Source organism: Neovison vison, chromosome 1 (genome assembly GCF_020171115.1).
Source record: "Neovison vison isolate M4711 chromosome 1, ASM_NN_V1, whole genome shotgun sequence".
NCBI lineage: Eukaryota > Metazoa > Chordata > Mammalia > Carnivora > Mustelidae > Neogale > Neogale vison.
The window spans coordinates 3,508,607-3,531,591 of NC_058091.1; the positions used below are offsets into that span (position 1 = coordinate 3,508,607).

The window sequence follows — 22,985 nt, forward strand, 5'->3', positions numbered from 1 at the left end:
GGGATTGGCCAGAGGGGTGAGAGAAGTGAGCAGAAGCGCAGAGAGACCTCGGTTCCACAACTATGGATTGTTAACATGCCAAGCCTGGGCCAGGTGTTGGATTTGAGCAAAGAACAAGACAGCCACTTGCCCTGCTCTCGCCCGATGATTCCAGTCTAATGGAGAGATTGACACCTCAATGAAATAACTTCATGGTACATGATTTAATTATAGTGGTGCCAAGTTTTATAAGGATGCAAAGGGTGTTTGATTTCATCTGAGGGAATGGAAAGGTTGTGGAGAGAGACTGGGAAAAGAATAGCCATCCTCACTGGCCCAGCTTAGTCTGGGCCATGAATATCCTCAAAATAAAATTGTGTTCTAGGAACTGGTATGGCTGAATTGTGTCCCCTAAAAAGTTCCTGTGTTGACATTCTGATTCCCAGAATGTGACCGTATTTGGCGAGATAGCCTTGAAGGACTAATTATATAACATGAGACCATATGGGTGGGTCCTAATCCTGTATAACTGATATCTTTAGAAGAAGAAATTTAGATACAGACATGACAGGCAGAAGACCATGTGAAGACACAGGGAGAAGATGGCCATCTGCAAGCCAAGAGAGGAGGCCTGGGACAGACCCTTCCCTCATGGTCCTCAGTAGGAGCCGACCTTGCCAACACCTTGATCTTGGACTTCTGGCAATGAGTTTCTGTCTGGCAATGAGTTTCTGTTGTGTAAGCTACCAAGTTTGTGGTACTTTATTACAGCAACCCTAGCAAACTAATATAGAGGTCTACATGATTTTTTTGTCTTCTGCAATCAAAATTGTCCAACTGACCACAGGGGCCAATAGACTTGACTTTGGGGAGGGAAGATCCTGGCCAGGCCTAAACACTTCACTGGGGTTTCCTGGGTAGCGGGCAGCCCCATTCTGTGCCTGTTTGGCGTCCTTGTCCCATCTCATCCCCACCCAGGTAAATTTGCACAGACACCTGTCTTCCCTCTTGGATGAGGAGTGATTATGTAAGGAGACATCTTCCAGGTCATGGTTTCCTGATGTTCTAACCATCAGGGATAACAGTCCTGCAGGGAGGTCTAGGGGTTCACTGCTGGGAAGAGAAATCCTGGAACTCTTACCTTTCAGCTTCTCAGTACAGTGGATTCTCCACCCATGACTCATGCAAGGTATCATGGAGAAAGGAAGTTAAGAGAGTCATAACAACCATCCTGGAAAGCAGTTAAGCTCATTTTCACAATAGCATTACATAAAATCAGAAACTCTGCATGATTTCTATCCTGTTTGTAATCACAGCTGCTGTGAACTAATACCTAAGCCAGTGGGACAGGGTTATCTCAGTGTCCTGACTCAAGCTGGGCACATGTGGGCACATGGGCTTAGATGCAATGTAGGAGGCTTTGAACTTCACCAGAAAAAGCCATCATCCTACTGTTCCATTCCTTGGAGCCCTTGAAATCCCACGGTTGTCTGCCTTTTCAGTGAGGACATCATCAGAGCTGGCCTGTGCCAATGAGAAGAGCAGGGACCTTCAGCTAGCCAGACTCAAAGGGATTCTGAGAATGAGACTCACTGTGTCCTGGTAAGAAGAGACCAGGGGGCTATTGGGAAGGTGAGAATCTGTAGATGTGGCCTAGAACTGAATCGTTTTCCACTCCCAGTGTTTCCAGGCTGGAGCACTTTTTGCAGCAGAAAGACTTGGACAGATGGCATTCAGGAAGTCCCCGAGAAGTGAGGGGAGGGTTCAGCTAGAAGAAAAACAAGCTCTACCATAGAGGACAGGAGTCAGTTGATGCATCATGGGGGGTTGAGGAGGGCCCAGGGGCTCATGCAGCACACGCAAGAGTCAGAAGCCGGGAGAGCTCCCCATCACCCAGTGCTCAGAGGCCAGGCATTCAGTACCTCCAGGCATATCGGCCTTTCCATCTGTGTGCTAACACTTACTGAGTACCAAGTGTTTGTAAAGTGTGATGCCAGCAGTAGAGGAGAGCTTCAAGATAATTATTCTTGGGTATCCCTGTGCAAGAGTATTATAAGTTTTCTATTTTGCTTTAGGTCCAGGATCCATTTTGAGTCGATTTGGGGGGAAGAGTTTAAGGTCTGTATATAGAGTCGGGTTTTTTTGGTTTTTGGTTTGTTTGTTTTGCATGTGGATGTCCAGTTGTTCTAGCACCCTTTGTTGAAAAGACTGTCTTTGTTCCATTGTATTGCTTTTGCCTCTGTCCTAGGTGATTTGCCTATATTTATGTGGGTCTATCTTGGGCTCTGTTCTCTTACACTGGTTTGTTTGTCTACTCTTTCTCCACCTGCCTCACTATCTTGATTACTATAGCTTTATGGTAAATCTTGAAGTTAGGTAGCATCAGTCCTCCAACCTCATTCTTCTTCAATATTGTGTCAGCTATGCTGGGTCTTTCGCCGCTCCCTATAAACACGTATTTAATTCTGGGGAGAGGGGATTCTCAATGTAAATAGTAATTTGTTTTTTATTTCAAATTTCTTTTTTTTCTTTAAGAATTTATTTGTTTCTTTGACAGAGAAAGAGAGGGAAAGTGCAAGCAGGGGGAGGGGCAGAGGGAGAAGGAGAAGCAGGGAGCCCGATGTGGAACTCAATCCCACAACCCTGGGATCATGACCTGAGCTGAAGGCAGACACTTAAACAACTGAGCCACCCAGATGCTCTTATTTCAAGCCTCACTTGTTCACCACTGGTGCATAGGAAATGACTGCCCTTGTATCCCATGACCTTACTGTGATAATTTATTAGTTCCAGAAACATTGTTATTGATTCTATCAAACTGTCTGCATTGATAGTCATGCCATGTGTGAAGAGTTCTAATTCTTTTCTAATCAGTATGCCATTTCTTTCTTTTTCTTGTCTTATTGCATTCGCACGGGCTTCCAGTACAGTGTTGAAAAGGAGTGGTGAAAGGAAACATTCTTGCCTTGTTCCTGATCTTAGTGGGAAAGTCTTGAGTTTCCTACCATTAAGTATAATATTAGCTATAGGTTTTTTAATAGATATTTATCAAGTTGAGGAGGTTCCCCCTATGCCTAGTTCACTGAAAGCTTTTATCATGCATGGCTTTTGGATTTTGTCAAATGCTTTTACTGCATCTACTGACAGGATATTGTGAGTTTTTTCTTTTTAGTCTCTTAATATGATGGGTTACACTAATTGAATTTTTTCAGTGCTAAACTTGACTTACATACCTGGGATCAATCATAATTAGACATGTATAATTCTTTTTATACAGTGTTATCTTTGATTTACTAATATTTTGTTGAAGATTTTTGCATTTAGGCTGTGAGAAGTTTGAGTCCATAGTTTTCTTGTAATGTTTTTGCATAGTTCTGGTATCAGGGTGATGCTGGCCTTATGGGATAAGTTAGGAAGTGTTTCCTCTGCTTCTGTGCGCTAAAAGATATTATAGAGAATTGGTATAACTTCCTTAAATGTTTGGTAGGATTCACCTTCTGAACCCATCCAGGCCTGCTACTTTCTGTTTTGAAAGATTGTTAATTATCAGTTCAACTTCTCTAATAGTATAGGCCAATTTGGATTATCTGTTTCTTTTTATTTGTTTCAGCAGATTGTATCATTCAAGCAATTGGTCCATTTCATCCAGGTTATTCCTTCCTTATCCCTTTAATGCCTTTGGGATCTGTAGTGACATTCTCTCTCATTTCTGATATGAGCTATTTGCATCCTCTTTTTTCTTAGTTAGACTGCCTAGAGAGGCTTATTGTTTTTATTGATATTTTCAGAGAACCATCTTTTGATTTGGTTGTTTTTTCCTCTATCAATTTCCTGTTTGCAAGTGCACTGATTTCTGCTGTAATTCTTATCATTTCTTTTCTTCTGCTTCATTTGGATTTAATTTGCTCTTCTTTTTCTAGTTTCCTGAAACAGAAGCTTAGATTTTTTAAAAATTTTATATCTTTGTTCTTTTCTATTGTGTATGTTTAGCATTAATAAATTTCCCTCTAAATACTACTTTCCCTGCATCCCTCAAGTTGTGCTGTGTTTTCATTTTCATTTAGTTATAAATATTTTTAAATTTTTCTTGATTTCTTCTATGACCTGTGTGTTATTTGGAAGTGTTTTCTTTGTTTAATCTTGGGTATTTGGGGGGATTTCCCAGCTATTTTTCTACTATTGCTATCTAGTTAACTCCATTGTTGTCTAAAAAGCACTCACTGTATGATTTCTACTCTTTTAAATTTGTTAAGGTGTATTTTGTGGCCTGGAACCTGTTCTGTCTTGGTGAATGTTCTGTGTGTTCTCAAAAAGACTGTGTTTTCGACAGTTGTTAAAGTAGTCTACAGATGTCAATTATATACAATAGTTTGATGGACTTGCTGAATTCAAACATGTCCTCACTGATTTTCTGCTGTCTGGATCTGCACCGTTTCTGATAGAAGGGTGTTAACATCTCCAGCTAGAATAGTAGATTTACCTGTTTCTCCTTGGCAGTTCTGTCAGTTTCTGCCTCACAGATTTGGATGTTCTACTGTTAGACACAGACGAGTTAAGGATTGTTACATCTTGGAGAACTGTCCCCTTCGTTATGATGAAATGGTCCACTTTACTGCTGATAACTTCGCTTTGAAGCCTTATCTGTCTGAAATCAACATAGCTGTTCTCATTTGCTTGTGAGTAATTCAGTCTGGTACCTTCGTTCATTGACTTCTAATCTCTGTGTGTCTTTATATTGAAACTGGGAAGACAACATTAGAGTCAGGTTGGGTCTGGTTCTTGAGTCCATTCTAATGACCTCTTCTAATTTGGCTTACTTAGACCACCGACATCTGGAGTGAGTGTAGACATGGCTGCATTCGTATCTGCCATGCTTGTTACTCTTTCCTATTCACGTTTGTTCTTTGTTCCTGTTTTTGCCTTCCACTCTTTTCCCACCTTTTGTAGCTTTAATTGGTTATTTTATGTGATTCCATTTTTCCCCCTTCTTAATATATCATCTATATTCCTTTTTCTTTTTACCTTTTTTTTAGTGGTTGCCCTAGAGTGAAAGATTTTTTTCAGATCCCAAGGCCAATAAGAACATGAAGTTTTGCTGAATATACTTAGATGTAAGGAAAATTGAATTAAAACCATCATATACCACTACATGTTCAGTAGGATGGCCAAAATTAAAAAGGCCATCAATACCCATGTGATGGGAAGGGTGTAAAGCTACTAAAATATTAGCAGGATAAAATGTACAACTGGTTTGGAAAGAACTTTGGAGTTTCTTAACTAGCTAACTATCTGCTTGCTTTGTGACTCTGTTCTCCGGTTACTCAAGAGAAATAAAACATATTGTTCACACAAAGACTCGGACAGAAATGTTAACCGCAGCCCTATCCGTAACATACCTAAACTGGATGCCCCCCAGGTGTCCAACAGCAGGTGCATGGATAGAGAGTTTCTGGTATTTCTACAGTGGGAGACTGTTCTAGTCAGCAATTTCCAAAATTAGGAACTGCTGACTCATGCAACAACATGAATGAGTCACATAGACATTTCGTTGAGTCAAATAGTGTATACCATATGAAGACTTTCTTCTTTTTTTTTAAGATTTTATTTATTTACTTGACAGAGAGATCACAAGTAGGCAGAGAGGCAGGCAGAGAGAGGAAGGGAAGCAGGCTCCCCGCTGAGCAGAGCCCGATGCAGGGCTCCATCCCAGGACCCTGAGCCAAAGGCAGAGGCTCAACCCACTGAGCCACCAAGGCGTCCCTGAAGACATTCTTATGATGCACAGAATAAGCCAAACAAATTAGTGGTGCTGGTGGTTGTGATAGACTGACGGTTGTGGGCATCGGGTGAAGGGCACTGAATGGGAAAAGGGCAGAAGGGGTTTCTGGGTGATGAAGACGTTCCTTGTCTTCATCGATGTGGTGTTGAGACTATATATTGTCATCCTCCTCAAAGTTTATCCTTCAAACATATGTATTTCATTCTATATAAATTACACCTAAATTAAAGTATGAGAAATCCAGAAATACGGCTCTGTAGTAAATATGAAACATCTTTTTTCAAGTGTTTTGTCCTTAAGTGAGATAGAGTATGTCAATTCTATCAGTAAGTCTTTAGATGAAATCATTAAAAAAATAAATAGAATGGTTTTTAATTCACCAGATGAGATCAGATCTCCTTTCTGAGGGGATTAGGAGTTGATGAGCTCATAGAGGCAGCCCACAGAATACGTGGTTGATGAGTAGGCTTTTCACTGAGCTTAGAATTATCAGTGCACGAAGTAGTCCCACATTAGTGTGGGTTTGGTGGCCTTCCTGAGATCTCCTTGTGGGGATTCTGTATTGATGTATGAAAGGCATTGCACATCCGTGCTGTCTTCAAGATGGCAGGCATAGCGTGCGGTTGCAGTGACTTTCCTGCAGGTTCAGAACTGCCCTCATGGCTGTTATTGCACACCCTTTTTTCCGTCTTCTAGAGCCCCTTCTTGTGCTCGCGTTAACACGGACATCACTTCCCTAGGACTAGGTGTGTATTCCACCAGCCATCTTGTCACTGCTGTGCGCTCGCTCCTGACACTCAGGCCATCGCCTGGATCAGGACAGCTGTTCCTCCAGGAGGCCTGCAGGTGGCAGACACATTTCACCTCAGTGGTCGACTATAGCTCCTCTGGGCACTGGACAGAAGGGATGGGTATCAACTCCGAATGTTGCTAGCTTTTTTATCTCACTCCTAATTTTCTTGCTCGAGTAATTCCTGCCCAAAAGAAGCAGGAGTCACTACTGTCTTCCCTGATTGTGCTGGCCGTTAGCTCTGATGTTGTCCAAGGGGCTAGCCGGTCCATATTCACAGTAGCAACGGGCTCTTTGCAAACTGTTTAAAACAGATGCTTCACAAGCTATTTTTTTCTCTATTAGTTAATGAGTAGTCTATAAACTGGAAATATATATTTTTAAAAATTTTATTATTTCTGTTATTTTACTGTTTACCTTTGCTTATCAATATAGTATCTTTTTTGATGATGATTTCCTGTTCCCTTTTAGAGACTCTCTTATAAAAGAGAGTCTTTTTAATCCATCCATTTATCTGATGCTGCTGAAATGTCTGTACTTAAATATATTATAATATTCCGTGATAATTTTTATAGATATCACTTATAATTAGTCCACTGGATAGTTGATAAATGAGAGACAGTGGCTTCTCTCTTTATACCTAGAATTAATACTAAAACATGAAAAGATGATATTCATCTGAGGAAATCAATGGCAGACTTTGGCCACTAGTGAAGTTACATGTTGTCTAGAGAAGTACATCCTTTATTTAAATTAAGCATCTCTGTCTACCTCTGCCATAGTAAATGCATGCGGACCTCATTCTCCTAGGTGTGTGTTGTGTTTCATCTGAAGAACCTAAAATGTAGGGAAACTAAGTTCTCGTGTGAAATTGCTAATGTCCTCACCTGATTTAAAGTTAGAGTAGTGCATGTTGCCAGGTAAGGGCTCTCAAAGATTTTTAACAGCAAATCCCTCCATGACACACATTTGCTCAAGAGTGATTTCCCCTTGACATGTAGTCATTTTTCTCCTGATGATATTTTGTGAAGAAGCAACATAGGAGTCTATAAAATTAAGAATTGAGAACTTGGATTAAAGTTGGCTTCAGTGAGCTCACGGCTACACCATGCTTACACTTCTATCGAAAAGTTACTTGTGTTATTTGTGTCACTAGATACAGTAGGAGTCAAACATCTCTTCCATGGTTTTGACTCTGCAGCTGTTCAAATAATATTTTCAGAGAATCCATAGCATCCTGAGTCTGGTTTTATGTTTCAAAAATAGCCAGAATGAGTCGTGTTATCAGAGAAGTTGTTATCATAAACATGATTTACTGAAGTTACTTATTACTGTGATTTAAAATTTCTTGAAGATGAATTTAAAAACAAGATCATTAAAATGATAACTTAAGGGGAAAAATGATTTAATCTAGTCTCTTTTCCAATATTGTGTGTGATGGGATTTTAAAATGAAACAGAAGAGTTAAAATAAGGCTAGATAGTAGTTTCTAAACAAAACACTTGCTAAAACACACCCCAAAAGCTTGCTCTTTACTTAGCTACTGGACCCCACTTTACCCAACCTCTGCTGCGTTGTAGTAAAGACCACCTCGTAAGGGAAACCTGGTCTTTGATTACCTCTTTGTGGATGAGCATTCTAGATGAGCAGGCCTGGATTTATCTTCCTTTTCTTTTTCTTTATTCTATTTTCCAGGACAGGTTTTTTTTTTTTTTTTTTTTTTTTATGCTGGACTATCCAAACACTTTAGCCTGGGTCCCCAAACACTAACGGAGCAGGTTTTCTTAGATTAGTAAAAAGTTTGACCTCAAAACCATTTTTCTATTGACGCATGAATAAAGGGGTGTCATTTGATATTTGAGTTGTTTGAGTTTCAAACATATTTTTCAGTGTGACTGACAGCCTCCGGCTCTCCCCTTTGGGCCCTCCTGTCCTCTGAGTAGGCTCCGTTGGGCCCCCACATCCACTGACCGTGTTTCCCAGTTCGACCTGTGGGGCTGGGTCACCCAGCTCCCTGGCCCTCCCTCCAGCTTCTGTCCGGATCCAGAGAGCGGTGGCGGGGACAGGAGAGGAGCGGGTGGGAGAGAGAAGATTTCGTGCATTTGCTCCGCTGGCTTTGCCCTGTGGGGCCCTGGCTTCATAGTGCTTCTGGGGAGAGCTCTGTATCATTGCCCTTTCGGGCCCAGGGCAGGGCCTGTATGCTGCCCCTGGCCCTCGGTGCCTCCCCATCCTGGGCCTCCCTTCGGCCCCTCAGCCAATCTTCCCTTCCCCGGGGAAGCCGTCTCTCTCACGTGAGGAACCTGGCTGATAACTTTGGATTGAAGTAGGTAATGTGAGACTGTGTTTTAAATCTGGGCCACGTTATTGCGGAGGCCAGAATGAGGTCAGAGCCTAGGGAACAGCAAGGGTAGAGAAGTCCTTCTGTTTCTTTTTTTTTTTTTTTTTTAAAGTATCTTTTTTTTTTTTTTTAAGATTTTATTTTATTTATTTGAGAGAGAGAGACAGTGAGAGAGAGCATGAGCGAGGAGAAGGTCAGAGGGAGAAGCAGACTCCCCATGGAGCTGGGAGCCTGATGTGGGACTCGATCCCGGGACTCCAGGATCACGCCCTGAGCCGGAGGCAGTCGTCCAACCAACTGCGCCACCCAGGCGTCCCAGTCCTTCTGTTTCAAACTCACTGTGGAAATCAGCCAGTCCTTCAGTCTCTTTGAATTCCAAATACTGACACAAATGAGGAATTGTGATAATAATCATACGAGAACTCATTTTTATGTACATATCTATGTAAATATATAATATGTAATCGTCATATCTCCATCTGAAATCTTTTATAAAGTTTTGTTTCGTCTGGTCCAGCTGCATATTTCTGCTTTTTCTTCCGGTAGGACATCGTATCCGTGGCTGATGAACTTTGTAGAGTGTTGGGGAGCAGACTGGGGTGGGGAGCGTAATGGGAGAGTAATCCACCCGAAATCTGGCGAGCTGGGTGGCGTCCTCTCCTTCAGTAAAGTTCTGTGATTCTGTGATCTTCGGCTGTGGGAGAATTTTAAGATAGGACAGCCCTGGTGAGAGGTGAGAGTGTCTGCACTGGTCTGGGCTGATGCATGGGGTGGAGGAGAAGGAAACGGTGGCGGGGAAGGGGGGCTCCGTCACCAGGACTGCTGCCGATGTGACTGTGCTTCCCCTTGGCTTTACCGGACCCCCAGAGCCTTCCTCCTGTCCCTGTCACCACTGCCTCCGTCCAAATAGTGCTGCTGTCCTGTCTCATTGCACCACGGTGGTGGTCTGAGTGAGCGCTCCCCATCCTCCCTCGCCCCTGCAATTGTACGAGCGATTCTCCACCAAGATCTCTCTGCAGTGTGGAGCACGTCCGTCCTCTGCTCACAGCCTCCGCTGTGTGACCGTCTGACTTGGAATCGCAGACTCCTGCCTTGCCTCCAGACCAGGCAGCGTCGTGCTGTGCCTCGGCCCGCCATGGCAGCCAGACCGGCTTGTTGTTCCTCAGGCTCACGAGCTCCTCGTGGACACAGCAGGACTTCATGCCTACTCAGCTCTACTGGGACTCTCACAGATCTGCGTGGTTCTGCCTCTTTTACAATAATTTTTACAAGCTTGTTCCAAGAAATGTTTTCCCTTATTTTCTGCGTATTCTCCTTGTTAGAATGTTCGTTCTATAAGAGCAGGGCTGCTTGATTCATTACTAGAACTGTGCCTGATAACGTAGAGGCATTCAAAAAATCTGGGAATGAATGAATGTAGTCAGACTCCCTGAAAGTATAACATAGGCATTGCCTTGGGCTTTTGGTAATTTTTGCTAACTGGGTTATACAAGACCGTACTTGGAGTAGTGAGCAAAGACTCTGTCCCCTTCATGGCTGTTTCTTAGAACACATGGTGAATTAAATGTCTGTCCCAGTTAGATCTACAGTCCATTCACAGGAAGAAATAAAATGATTCCAATTTATATTAATATTTCCAGACAACCATGACCATCTAACTGATTTGTCATTGAGACTAAAAGATAAGTAACTTATGAAGGCATTTAATAAAACTTTCTTACCTGTTTATTCTTTCTTTTTCGGTTACCAGTAAAATCATTACTGTTGAATTGTTTTGTCTACATAATCGTGACAGTGAATATGAAGGACAAGTGGGTCGTGGTCTTCTCAACCCTAATAGTAAGCACACTACCTGGGAAATCCCGTCCAGGGAGAAAATTGGTTCCTTGTGTCCTACAGTGCCCAGTTCTGTTAACATTTCTTGTTTTGTGGACTTACAAGATAAGAAGTCTTTTTTGAGGTAGGGCTTATTAGAATGCTTAGCCAGCAGAAGTAAATGCTGAGATACATTTGTGAATATAGATTAGAGATTGAATGATCTCAATATTATGGAACAGTCATAGTTTCATGTTTATGTTCTGTTGAATAAACACGTAACAAACTCATTCTTTTAGAAGCCCAAATCCAGAAGTATTCATCCTTTAAACCACAAAGTGCTTAGGAAACTCCCTCATCAAGAAAATAGGAGTTTCCTGATCACGTTAAGGGATTTGGAACTTCACATGGCGTCTGTTTGGGTGTCACAGGAAGGGTGCACGGAATTCTCATCCGCTGCTTAGTCTGCCCTAATAGAGAGAAGTGTTCTTAAGAAAAGTGAGGGTGCAGAAGTGATCCTTAACTAGGAAAATGGCCTAAAGGAAGTGGGCTGATGGGAAATAAAGGAACCTTGCGAGTGATTGGCAGCTTCCAAGTCACGGGTAACAGACCAGGGAGGGTCTTCCAGATGCCCAGGAGTCTGTGGGCAGGAGTGCCACCACATCAACAGACGGCGCCCTGAATATGCCGTCTGCCCTGCTGGGGACGGGCTCAGGACCCAGGCAGGGCTGTGCCCCGGACGGGGACCATCTGTGGGGCTACGAGAGGTAAGACAGCTTCTGCAGCGGCAGATCCCTGGGACTCGTTAAAATGTGCATGTGAGCTGGAAATGGTCACTTCTCATTCGTTACAGTTTTGTACCTTTCTTGATGATTTGCCTTTTAAATTATGTAATTTGCTTCATCAAAGTTAAAGTTTGTATGTTAAAATTCCTTACTAATCAGCAGTTCGTGCCACCATCAAGCATAGATTATATTTAGGGCAACCACATGTCCCTAGACCAAATCTGTGAAAATGATAGGGCTGTGTCCATTTGAAGTCTTCAAGCAATTTTTTCTTTTAATTCAAGAGGAAAGATGAAACCAAACCACATTTAGGGAAAAAAATAAGTCAAAATGTGAATGCAAAGCAACAGAAAAAGAGATCTCATTCCATTTGGAGGTTGCAGTTTGCACAGTGTGGGGAGGCCGCTCCGGTCACAGCCGGTCTCTGAACTTGGAGGACGGAGAGCAGAGGACCTGCCCCTTCTCTGGCCTTGCCTGGCGCTGCCGGAGCTGTGGGGCGGCCACCCTATTCTCCGCACCTCACATTTTTCTTATATCAACACTTGAGGTAGATTTTTTTTCTCCAAGGTTTCTTCACCCTGTACACTTGCAGAACTCCACAAGGACAGAGGTGGGCCCAGGGCTGTGCCCACACTGTCTTGATTACAGCAGTAAGCCTGAGGCAGCAGGGGCAGATGGTAACCCCTCACGGGGCGGTGACAGAGGGACCCGTGTCCTTCCAGGTGACAGCGCTGCTCTTCCCTTCCACTTGCTTCCCTGCCGAGTAATGACTACTGAACCCTTCTTCTTGAAAATGCACGAGTGTTTCTAGCCTTGTTGCAAGCGTGCAAAGGACAGGCTGACCTGTTTTGTGTCCTTGTGTTCCAGAGATCGTGTCATTGGTCTGATGATGACTGCCTGTGATCTTTGCTCTGTAACAAAACTATGGCCGGTTACAAAATTGACAGCAAATGATATATATGCAGAGTTCTGGGCTGAGGTATGTTTTTAATTTTTATATGAATGTTAAAAGTGAGAAAAAGTCTGATGAAAAAGTAAATATATGGGTACATTTGTAACAATGTCTTAGTAGCTCAGGTTGCTACTTACTTCAGAAAACTCCTGCCCGTCCACATGCAACAGAGGTATTAGCATTTCCACACAGATGTAGGGACATTTAAACAGACACCCAGCCATGATACCGTGGGTCCCTCCGTATCACAGGCTGTATGTGTCTGCAGTTGGAAACTGGGGACATAATCACCTTGTACCATAGACGTATGCGATTCTGTCAATATTCCAGACAAACCATCAGGAGTACCACAGACCATGTGGGCTTCTAACTCGTGATAGTCCTGACGTGAGGCAACCGTGGGACTTGACTTTCATTAGGACTTCTTCTTGACTGAATTATCTCAATGATCAGAAATGTGTGCTATATTTCTCAATTTGCTTTCTGAATTGTCCAGGAAGGAGCACAACATTCTCTTGTTCACATGAACCCACAAATACCTAGCCCCCTGCATATTCAAAGATGACTTTAGAGAAACAAATGAATTAAAATGATTGTGTACCTCCTCCTGAAGAAGTAAATTTGGAGGGTGAACCGTTTGGTCATTGCTGACTCAAACCATTCAGCCTCGCCCATATAAAAGAATGGATGTAAAAAGTAAAAAAACAGCTAATCATTCAGTTCATAGTTCAGTACAAACGATTTATAATGTTAAATTTTTTCACGATGGCAAACCCAAAAACTGTCTGTTGGGTGAGGACCACAGACCTGGAGAGTGATTTCTCCAGAATGCATACACAGTGTGTGCCCAAACTCCTGCATGATTTTTATTATTCTATATGTGTATCCCTGAATCTAGTTACTGTCAGACTCAGTTAAGAAGGTTGTTTTAAAGATACGTGTCTGAACTATAATCCCTGACTTTATTACCCTTTAACTTAATTCACATATGTGTCTAAAAGTAGTAACCTGCAACACATTCTGTAAATATCACATATGGAGAACTGGTCTGAAGTTAGCATATTGTTTTGCAAATAATTTAACTGATATAATTCATACTTTCACAGCTGTATTTGTATTCTAAAATATGAATCAAAATGTGACATATGTAGATTTTCCCCTCTCTATTCTGCATTGATTAAACAGTGCACAAAGATTTGATTAAGCTCCCAAAGTGCTCATGGCGCCGTCTTCAGGGACCTCGTAGTCCACGGGAGGAAGCAGAGATCGTGACCACTGCATCTTGCCGGCTCACCTCCCAGATGTCCGCCGTGTCCCATCCCTGTCCCCACCGCCTACCCCCTCTCCCTGCCTTTTCTTTTAGAGGTAGACTAACAGTCACACAGAGTGCGCTCTTTGATGTCCTGGTGCTGGAGATGGGCGTCCTGTGTAGCAGTTGGGATCAAACCTCAGACCAGCTTTGTGACTCTTCTGTGTGCCTTCATTGTCACGTCTGCAGGCCAGGGATGGCGCTAAGTCTGTTCCCAGTCTGTCCCTCCATGCTGTTGTGATAAAGACCAAAATCACGAACGTGACCTCCAAAACCCACAGCCTCACCAGGCTATTCTGCGTCTCAGCCCCTCTGGATTCCCTGAGTCAAGTCCCTCTCACAGCCATCTAGGTCAGCTTCGCGACCCCCCAAGCCCCGCCCTGCCCTCTGCAGCTTCCTCTGCCAGCCCCACACTGGGCCGGATCTCCCTGGGACGCATACTCTGCAGCCCTGCACTGCTCTCCTCGGTAGCTGCGATCTTATTTGTGGGAACTGTACATAGTCCAATCTTTATTTATTCAGTCTTTTTACTTATGGGGCTTCTGATAGCCTTGAGCAGGGGCCTGTGTAATTTCACTCACTTAGAAAAGGAAAAGAAGTTTTAGAACCACTGAGTTAGTATTTAAAGTGGTAACATTGGAGCAGAAGCTGTACTCAGGTGCCTCCGTCCCGCAGTAGAACCCTCCGTGGGGGTCCTTGCCCTCTGCGCTTGGCCTCCGTCCTGCAATAGAAGCCTTCACGGGGGTCCTCATCATTTATATTGGACCTACCTTAGCAAATCTAGGATGTTTTTAGTTCTGTACCTCTGATTTCTAAAAATAAGCATGATTGTGAAATAATTAAAACAACTGAATAATGAATAAATGTGAGGGAATAGAGGGTAGGAAGGTAAAAGTTGAGGTATGTTGAGAAAGAAGATTTTCGCCATCTTTAACAAATTACTAAAAAGAGGAAGATAATTTAAAATCTGTACAATGTGGATAATAATATATATATAGCTCCTAGTATTTCATGAAGATTAAATGAAATATTTGCTTATTACCTATGCCAGAGCCTTTCTATTGAAGATAGAAAATCTTCAATAAACATCTGCGAGTATAATCTGTATGCGGATGTGTAGCCAATTACACTGTATCTTCACTAACACGTGTTAGCAGACCATTCTCGATATATAGTATTTCTCTCTAAAGCCTCGCCTTATCCCGTTCAGCACACACGAACATTCATTTGAAGAATAAGTGAGAAAAGGGCTTGAGATCCTTCCATTCGTGTTCTTCTTTGTCCGCACTATTCTGTCAGTCTCCTCTGGTCACGACTTTCATTAACTTCTGTACCGTGAAACCGCAAGAGATGCTGTGCTCCTGGTAATTCAGTTGAGAATAACATGGGATAAAAACCAAACAATGATATGTTGTTTTTATTGTTTTGACATATGTTTGGGTTAACTAAACAAAAACATTATCCATTGTGAAGAAAATTAATGAATGACGGGAACAACTCATTAATACCAAGACTTGAGAGCTGTTTATAAGTTGACAAAGCTTGGTTTTTTCCATTTCTCTTAGGGTGATGAGATGAAGAAGCTGGGAATACAGCCTATTCCCATGATGGACAGAGACAAGAAGGATGAGGTCCCACAAGGCCAGGTATGGATTCTGTCGAAAAGTCAAATAATTTAAGGCAGTCATAAAAATCACACGTAAATTCAACGTATATGCCATCTCGTAGAACCCAGGGCCACTTGGACCCTTCTGTGTGTAGATGGCGTTTGGGGACAGGAAGGCCAGGATAAGAAATCATAGTTGGGTTTAAAGAAGCCACAGCTACCCACGCCATCAGCTCCTTCTGCAGATGGAGTCACGGCAGCGACGGCTTGAAATGGAGGGATGGATGAGTTAGAATCGTTAGTGGCTTTTAACAAGCAGAAAGGCTTTTGTCACTGAATGTGCAGGTTTTTTTTAGAGAGTAACATTATAGAGATTCTCACCAGGCCCACTTTTCCTAGTACATTTTGCGTTTTGTCTTACCAACGGTTGATATTAATTATTCGTTTTGCAAGTCTTACCACATGATTTATGTCAATGTTTTGACAGCTCTCGTGCCCGTCCGTTTTGCGTGTGTGGTATGATCTGTTTCTCAGATTACAGTCTTTTTAAACTACCAAACTTCTAACCCCATGACAGGGAAGTTAGTTATGGACAAATAATTATAGGATTTCATTTAGAAAACTCACGGGATGATGGTTTTGGATTAAGTTCTCAAGCTTTCCTATTTTAATTAAAGTTAATTTATTCAGTCTTCAAAACAAAGTTGAGGCAAGTCCGCAGTTCTTGGAAACGTCGGCACAGAGAAGGGCCACGTGGTTTCCTCCCCGTCAGGGTCCGCGGTTCTCGGTGTGCTCCCGCCCTACCCGCCGCGTCGCAGTGGGCACTCCCTGTTCCTTCCCTACCGAACACGCACCGCGTGCCCGGCCCCGCGTGCCTGGTGCTTGTGGTTCTTGCAGTTTACTTTCTTGTTACTCGTGTTTATGGAACTTTGCCATATGTATGCTCACAGAGCTCTGTCTCCCCTGCCTGGCGTCTGCTTACCATGTCCTGTTGTGAAGTTCCTGTCCAGCTGTGTGGTTGTATAAACTTTCATTCCTCTTTAGTTACGCTTCCTTCCATCGTTCTATATGTGACTTGTTAATTCTTTTGGAACTTATCTTGCCATATGGCTTAAGAGAGAGATGTAACAAAGTTCTTCTTTCTAGATAGTTACGCTGTCACCCCAACAGAGCACACAGGAGAGCGGGAAATGCCATTAGAGGACACGCTCCGTTCTAACGCCTTTTAATTAAGAGAAGAGTTTGGGGTTTTGCCAAAATTGCAGATCCGTTATGAGCGAGTTTTAAATAAAATATCTCTGTGATCGGCTAATATTTTGCCAACTGTATTACTTCTGAACTGTGACTGCCATTAAAATGTTCTTTCCATAATAAGAAAATACTCCACTTTCCAAGATTTCTTTCTCGAGATCTTCTGCTCCATGATATCTGCTAAAATAAAATTAAGAGACGTCTCTGTGTTGACTTACAAAGTCAAAGATAGGCATGCATAGGCGTTATGCTAAGAAGGCGATTGTGGGGGCACCTGGGTGGCTCAGTGGGTTAAGCTGCTGCCTTCGGCTCGGGTCATGATCTCAGGGTCCTGGGATCGAGTCCCGCGTCGGGCTCTCTGCTCAGTGGGGAGCCTGCTTCCCCCCCCTCTCTCTGCCTGCCTCTCTGCCTACTTGTGATCTCTGTCAAATAAATAAATAAAATCTTTAAAATAAAAAAAAAAAAAAAAAAAAAAAGAAGGCGATTGTGATGATCCACCCCGCAACAGGGGAAAGCAGAAAGGGACGCAGGCGATTGTGATGATGGACTCCGCAACAGGGAAAGCAGAAAGGGACTCAGAGACTCTGTTCTTCTGTACCCTTTGGTGCATCTCCCTGAAGTTCAGTTTTTTAGAGAAATTGGGAAGCCCTGGTTTGGGGGTCCTCCATCCAGAGAGCTTGTCATGTCTTATCCACGGTGTCAGGCACTGGGCAGTTACCGTAGCTGGACCATCTGCATTCTCTGCTGACCGCCTAGGGGGCCGTTTGTATCCAGCCTTCCTGAGGCCAGTCTGGGCCAGCAGCATTTACTGTGGCTTGAAATTCCTAATAAAATGCCATTTAATATATTTTTTAAACTACCACAGCTGAAAAACTGTGAAATGGAGCATAGTGAGAGAGCTGTGACATGAGAGAACAAGGATACAGCCCGTGAGATTTGTTGTAGGTCGAGAACAGGGAGCGGGGAGGAAGAAAGTCCCGGGAGACTGCGCAGGGTACCCACAGCCGAGGGTAGCAAGCCCATGGAACACCTGCACCAGTTCCCGAACTCTGAGTTGGAGAAGAAGGGCAGGGTCGACTCTGAAATGTCCGTGGTAGGAAACTAACTTTGACCAGCCACAAGAACAGGGCTTGAATTACCACTTGACTGATCTATAAGTGGAATCTCATTGAATGTTGAACTTGGGCTTGGGATGAACTTCTTTTTGTGTGTGTTATTTCCAGGATGTATTTTAAGGCATTTTTAAAGGCACCGGCCGCTGTGTTCATGGAGCCTACATATCGGGGGACAAGACTAGAATATTTTACAGTTAGGGTTGAGAATGGAAGCCTCCGCGGAGAGGTTGTTGCTAACGTACCCTTTTGTGTCTTGTGCGTGGCTCTGCGCGGGGCAGCTGGGCTTCTACAACGCCGTGGCCATCCCCTGCTACACGACGCTCACGCAGATCTTCCCGCCCACAGAGCCGCTCCTCAAAGCCTGCAGGTACGTACCACGGCCCCGCGGGGCTGCGATGGCGCAGGAAGGGGAAGCCTCTGGTGGAATGTTCCTGTCCCGCGGTGTGCGTGCCGCGTCCCGCCGCAGTCCACACTGATGTCATTTCATGGGCTGCGTTTGCCTCGGTAACAAGGCCACGTTAAGGGTGTTCATAAAGTCCTTCATTCACAAAAAAGGAGCAGGAAGGTATCTGGTTTGCGTTTTGGTAGGATCCAGGGATCCACGCCCAACGTGTTTTTAAAAATAGGGGCCCATAATGTGTGCTCAGGGCTGCTTGCTGGGGAGGGGCTCAGCTTAATCCCACGTTGTGTGAAGGAGGAGAGGGAAGGAGGGGGTAGGAAGCAGGAGGAGGGGAAACCTTGACTGGGACCTTCTTTCTCTGTGAGTTCTAGTTTCTTCCCAAAGAGGGATGAGCCCCCTCTCATCCTTCCCAGCTTCAGACTCCCCTGCATTCTTTTCTCATGGCTTTTGACGGATGCGCTTAGCTATGAACACTGGAATTTTTTTTTTTAAGATTTTCATGTTACTTTGAAAAGAATTTCCCTCTGGGGAAGTCAAAGGGCAATGAGCAGAGCAGCCATATGTGCCCCTTTTCTGCAAGAGAGCTGGCGTCCCGCTGGTTTTTCTAACTATTGAGCCACAGAGCACCCTTGGGGGTTGGGTGGGCACACAGTCCGGGAGAGAACAGATGTGGGATTTTAAACAAATCCCAGGCCTTTGGTATACCGCCACCCTCTGCTGTTGAAACTTATTTCGTGAATTAATGATCATGAGGAAAACAAAGAAAACCAGTAAGGAGGGAGATGGGGAAAAAAGATCCTGGTTTTTTTCCTACGGAAGTGATGGTTTCGCTTCTCTGCTCTTGGGGAGTGGACATAACACCGCAGCTGATTGCGTGAGCGGTCACTGACCTTCCTCCGCAGCTAGCGCATCACAGTGTCGTCTTATTACCTCTGGGCTAAGCCATGTGGACAATGCGGTGTACGAGCTGGGACTCATTCCTAATGGAACTGGGTTGGAAAAGTCAGTGCCCCACCAAAGACAAATGTCAATATCAATCAAAATCCATGTCATTACAAACAAAATCATAGGTAACAGTCAACAGTCCTTTCCTATTTAAAAATTATCTGTATTTTCCGTGAACTATCCAGAGCCAGTGGATAGTTGCTGTCCTTACCGAGCAGGAGGATAGGGACTCCTCCGTCCCAGCAGACTGGATGCGTCCTTGCTTCATTGTGCTTGGCTGAACCACAGAATCTCTTAAAGGCCATTTTAATCTTACTAACACTTAAAAAAAGTTTGTGTCTTATTGGTGTCTAAGGAAACATGGCAAAATCAGTCTAGTGTCTATTTTCCAGTATATCAAAAATCTTTTTAGGCTCTGGGCAAATAATATGTGGTAATATGACACAGAAGCTAAAATTACTCCATTTTTAGGATACAACTGAGAGATTTCTTTCATCCAGAGGTGCTTTGCATTGCACATGCTTTGTATGAATTTTGTGTTTGCCAGTGCAAGGTTCCCTTCTGATTTTGGCTTTGTGTCTAAGAAAGCAAGGTCGAGGTGGGAAGTGTTGGTGAGATCTCTGCCTGGTCAGCCAGATGGGGCGGGGGCGGTGGTCACTCTGTTCAAGGAGATCACGATGCCCGTAGCATTTGAACCGCAGATTTGGGGAGAGAAAAACCGATGGAAAGGGGGACGAGCAGGCTGAGTCTGAGACCACAAGGCGCCAGGACAGAAAGATGCCTTTACCGCAACAAAGAAATTCCTAACATTGGTACTGCATGTAACTTACAGTGACTTTTTATATATGACAGTGTTCAAAACAAGGCTACTCCCCAGTTTCCAGTATGAGGTGGCAGGGACCCCAAGTGGCACACTGTGTCCACCTGCACAGGGGGAGCTCCTGGCTGTCAGTGCTGCGGCTGAACGTTCTTGCCACCGGGGTTCCCTTCCTCTCCATTAGCCGCCGTGCTTCTGGCTAGGACACCCTGTGGCTTGTGCCCCTTCCCAGGCCCTCCTTCCTCACTGATTATGAAACGGTATGTCCTGAGCTGAGCTCAGCGGTTGCCCCGTCGCCCGGAGCTCCTGGGACAAGGTTCCCAACCCTCCAGGCCCCCAGTCCTTGCTGGCTGCAGGCTCTGCTGCAGAAATGAGCTGTGGGACCTCATCAGGGAGCCTCGCTGGGACCCTGCCCCTCCCAGCCGCTGCTCATTGTTGGCCTCAGAAAGGTGCCAGAAGGGGCGCCTGGGGGGCTCAGTGGGCTGAGCCGCTGCCTTCGGCTCAGGTCATGATCTCAGGGTCCTGGGATCGAGCCCCGCATCGTATCGCATCGGGCTCTCTGCTCAGCGGGGAGCCTGCTTCCCCCTCTCTCTGCCTGCCTCTCTGCCTACTTGTGATCTCTGTCTGTCAAATGAATAAATAAAATCTTAAAAAAAAAAAAATTTAAAAAAAAGGTGCCAGAAGGCCACGGTGCTCAGCTAGGCCTCACGGGGTGGAGGATGGGATGAACGACGGAGACCGCCCCGAAATCCTTTTTTAAACACCCTTGTCCCCGCCTCTTTTATCCTTAGGAACAACCTCAGCCAGTGGGAGAAGGTGATCCGAGGGGAGGAGAGCGCCGTGTGGATCTCCTCCCAGCCCGCGGCCCTCGGGCCCTCGGAGAAGCTGCCCGTGAGGGCCGACGACTGACGCCCGCGCCGTCCCGCCTGCACCTGCTCGTCCCGCTTCTTTGACTTTTCTTCCTTTTCTTGTCGTGGGGGGAAACCTACACCCGGTGACTCGGCACAAGCCTCTCGAAGAAGGTGGCATCCGGAGAGCACGTCAAGCCGACGACTCCCCGCCGGGCTCCTCTGTGCCGCGTCGGGGACCGCGACCGCCCAGGACCACCGGTGGCCGCAGCCCGCCGCCCCGGGGGCTCGTCGGAGCCGTGACCTGGCCTTTTGCAACAGGCGCGGTGGCTGCGGCCTCCGTGGACACGGACGAGAATTACTCGGAAGGGGGTACTTTTCCACTGTATCTTTCTAGGGAGGGTTAACATGGTACTATTACGGTATTGTGCTTTGGCTTCAACACCAATGTTGCTTTGATGTTGTTGGTTATAAATAGGAGTTTTTACACATTACTGTTGTGAATGTTTGTGTGTGACCTACTCGTAATTAGCGTGAATTATAGCGGACAGCCTCGGGACAAGCGTCACGGAGGTGACAGTAAGCGTCTTTCTGCAATCAGTGATGGAAACGAGAGTCCGGTTTCAGAGCCTCATGAATTAAAAGCGAGGCGGACGAAAAGTGTGTTCTTCAAGTTTAAGGGGCTTGGATGAATAGATTTACACTAAAGGAAGTAGCCCTTCGAGCCTCTTGAGAAGAGATGCAGATAGACATCAGAATAAATCTCAGAACTCAAGTATCAGTTCAAAATATGTCAAAGAATGTTTTTTTTTTATTTTTTTGTTTCCTTCATTGTAGGCACGTTTTCTAAACCCTTTGCATAAAGAACAACAACAACAAAAATAAGCCAGGCATATGAATTTTTCTTAACAGGTCTTACGGGATGTCAAATGTGAATTTTAATAATGATTTCTTTATATTTTCACTTGGTGTCATTGCAAAATTTTAGACTCACATTCAAAGTGAGAGGTTTATTCTATGAATTATTTAATTAAAATACCTTACATTTCTCTTAAAACCAAATTAAACCATAAAATTTAAGTCTTGTGTAATTTTTACTTTGCTCTGCTGCACCCATCCCCCGGTCCGGACCCGGCTTTGTGCTCCCCGGTCACATTTCCCAAGTGCTCTGTCCACTACCCGAGGGAGGAGAACACAGTGCGAACGCATCGTGGCGTGGTTCTGTTCTCTCTCCTCTACTCCAGTATCAAGTGTCTACATCCAAACCTGTAGTTTGGACAGTCTTCTGTATAATTTTTGTAGACTAATATTACTCTACAATGTAAGTGTTCAGAAAAAAAAAAAAAAAACACCACACAAAACAGAGGTCTGGACCCCTTCCTGCAAGCATTATAAGCCAGTTACTTCTGGTGCCCATGAAAGCTGTCGAGATTTTAGCACAATGGCAAGGTCACCTCCAGAGCTGTGTTTAGTCTTGACCTGAAGGACTGAGAGAAGTAGACTCTCGAGAAGTGATCGGCAGATCCGCAACAAACAGCTTATCTGCTGTTCACGTGGCAGGAAACTGGAATATTACTTTTGATAAAATAAATTTTTAAAATAATGCTTTTACATATTCAGTACTGTACACATTGTTATCCATATGGTTTTTGCAAAAAGAAATCACATGTTCCTACAACATGACTTAAGTTGTAGCAGAGTTAGGTACATAGAAACATTGTTCTTATTTTAAAATTAACACTATGTGTTCAGTTTCCCTCTGGGCTTCTGAAAGTTGCCATTTTCCCTCCCTGGCTCTCCACTTGCTATTATGGTTATACAATATGAGATAAAATGAAATATCTAAAGAGAGAAATACCACCCTGGCTTGACACACACCTACAGAAGTACATATGTACAAAGGATAGAGATGCAAACACATCTACACAAAGTAAAAATCGGCTCCATTCTTCAAAACCCGATTTTTTGTGTGTTGGAAAATGTGAGCAGAAAAGTTCTTTTTTCATGTTAGTGCATTTATAGAATTGAATTCTAAAATGTTGCATGTTTTTCTGCACTCAGGTTTATGAAACTGGACCCACCCAATCAAATTTCAATCCCAAGAGTTAGTATGGTCATGTATTGGAACTCGACTGACTCGAAATACCACTGGAGACTGTTTAATTTAAAAGATCTTAAAAGAATGCATGAATTTTGCTTTTTGATGTAGGAAACAGTCCTGAGAGGAGGGAATCTCATGGCTATTTTTGCTTTTTA

At 44.1% G+C, this 22,985-nt stretch overlaps 1 protein-coding gene across 3 annotated transcripts in view; it reads left to right on the forward strand.

The window, feature by feature from the left end:
- PDE10A (phosphodiesterase 10A) overlaps positions 1-20,904 on the forward strand; it is a 334,248-nt gene extending 313,344 nt beyond the window's left edge. For 2 of the 3 annotated variants that reach the window (XM_044242510.1, XM_044242519.1), the window contains exons 19-22: positions 12,354-12,465; positions 15,313-15,393; positions 17,998-18,086; positions 20,673-20,903. In XM_044242510.1, coding sequence (XP_044098445.1) covers positions 12,354-12,465; positions 15,313-15,393; positions 17,998-18,086; positions 20,673-20,790 — 400 coding nt within the window. In that variant the 3' untranslated portion in view covers positions 20,791-20,903. Of the gene's footprint in view, positions 1-12,353; positions 12,466-15,312; positions 15,394-17,997; positions 18,087-20,672 lie in introns of all 3 variants that reach the window. The other variant, XM_044242500.1, reaches the window with a different exon arrangement.
- Positions 20,905-22,985: the final 2,081 nt, after the last annotated feature.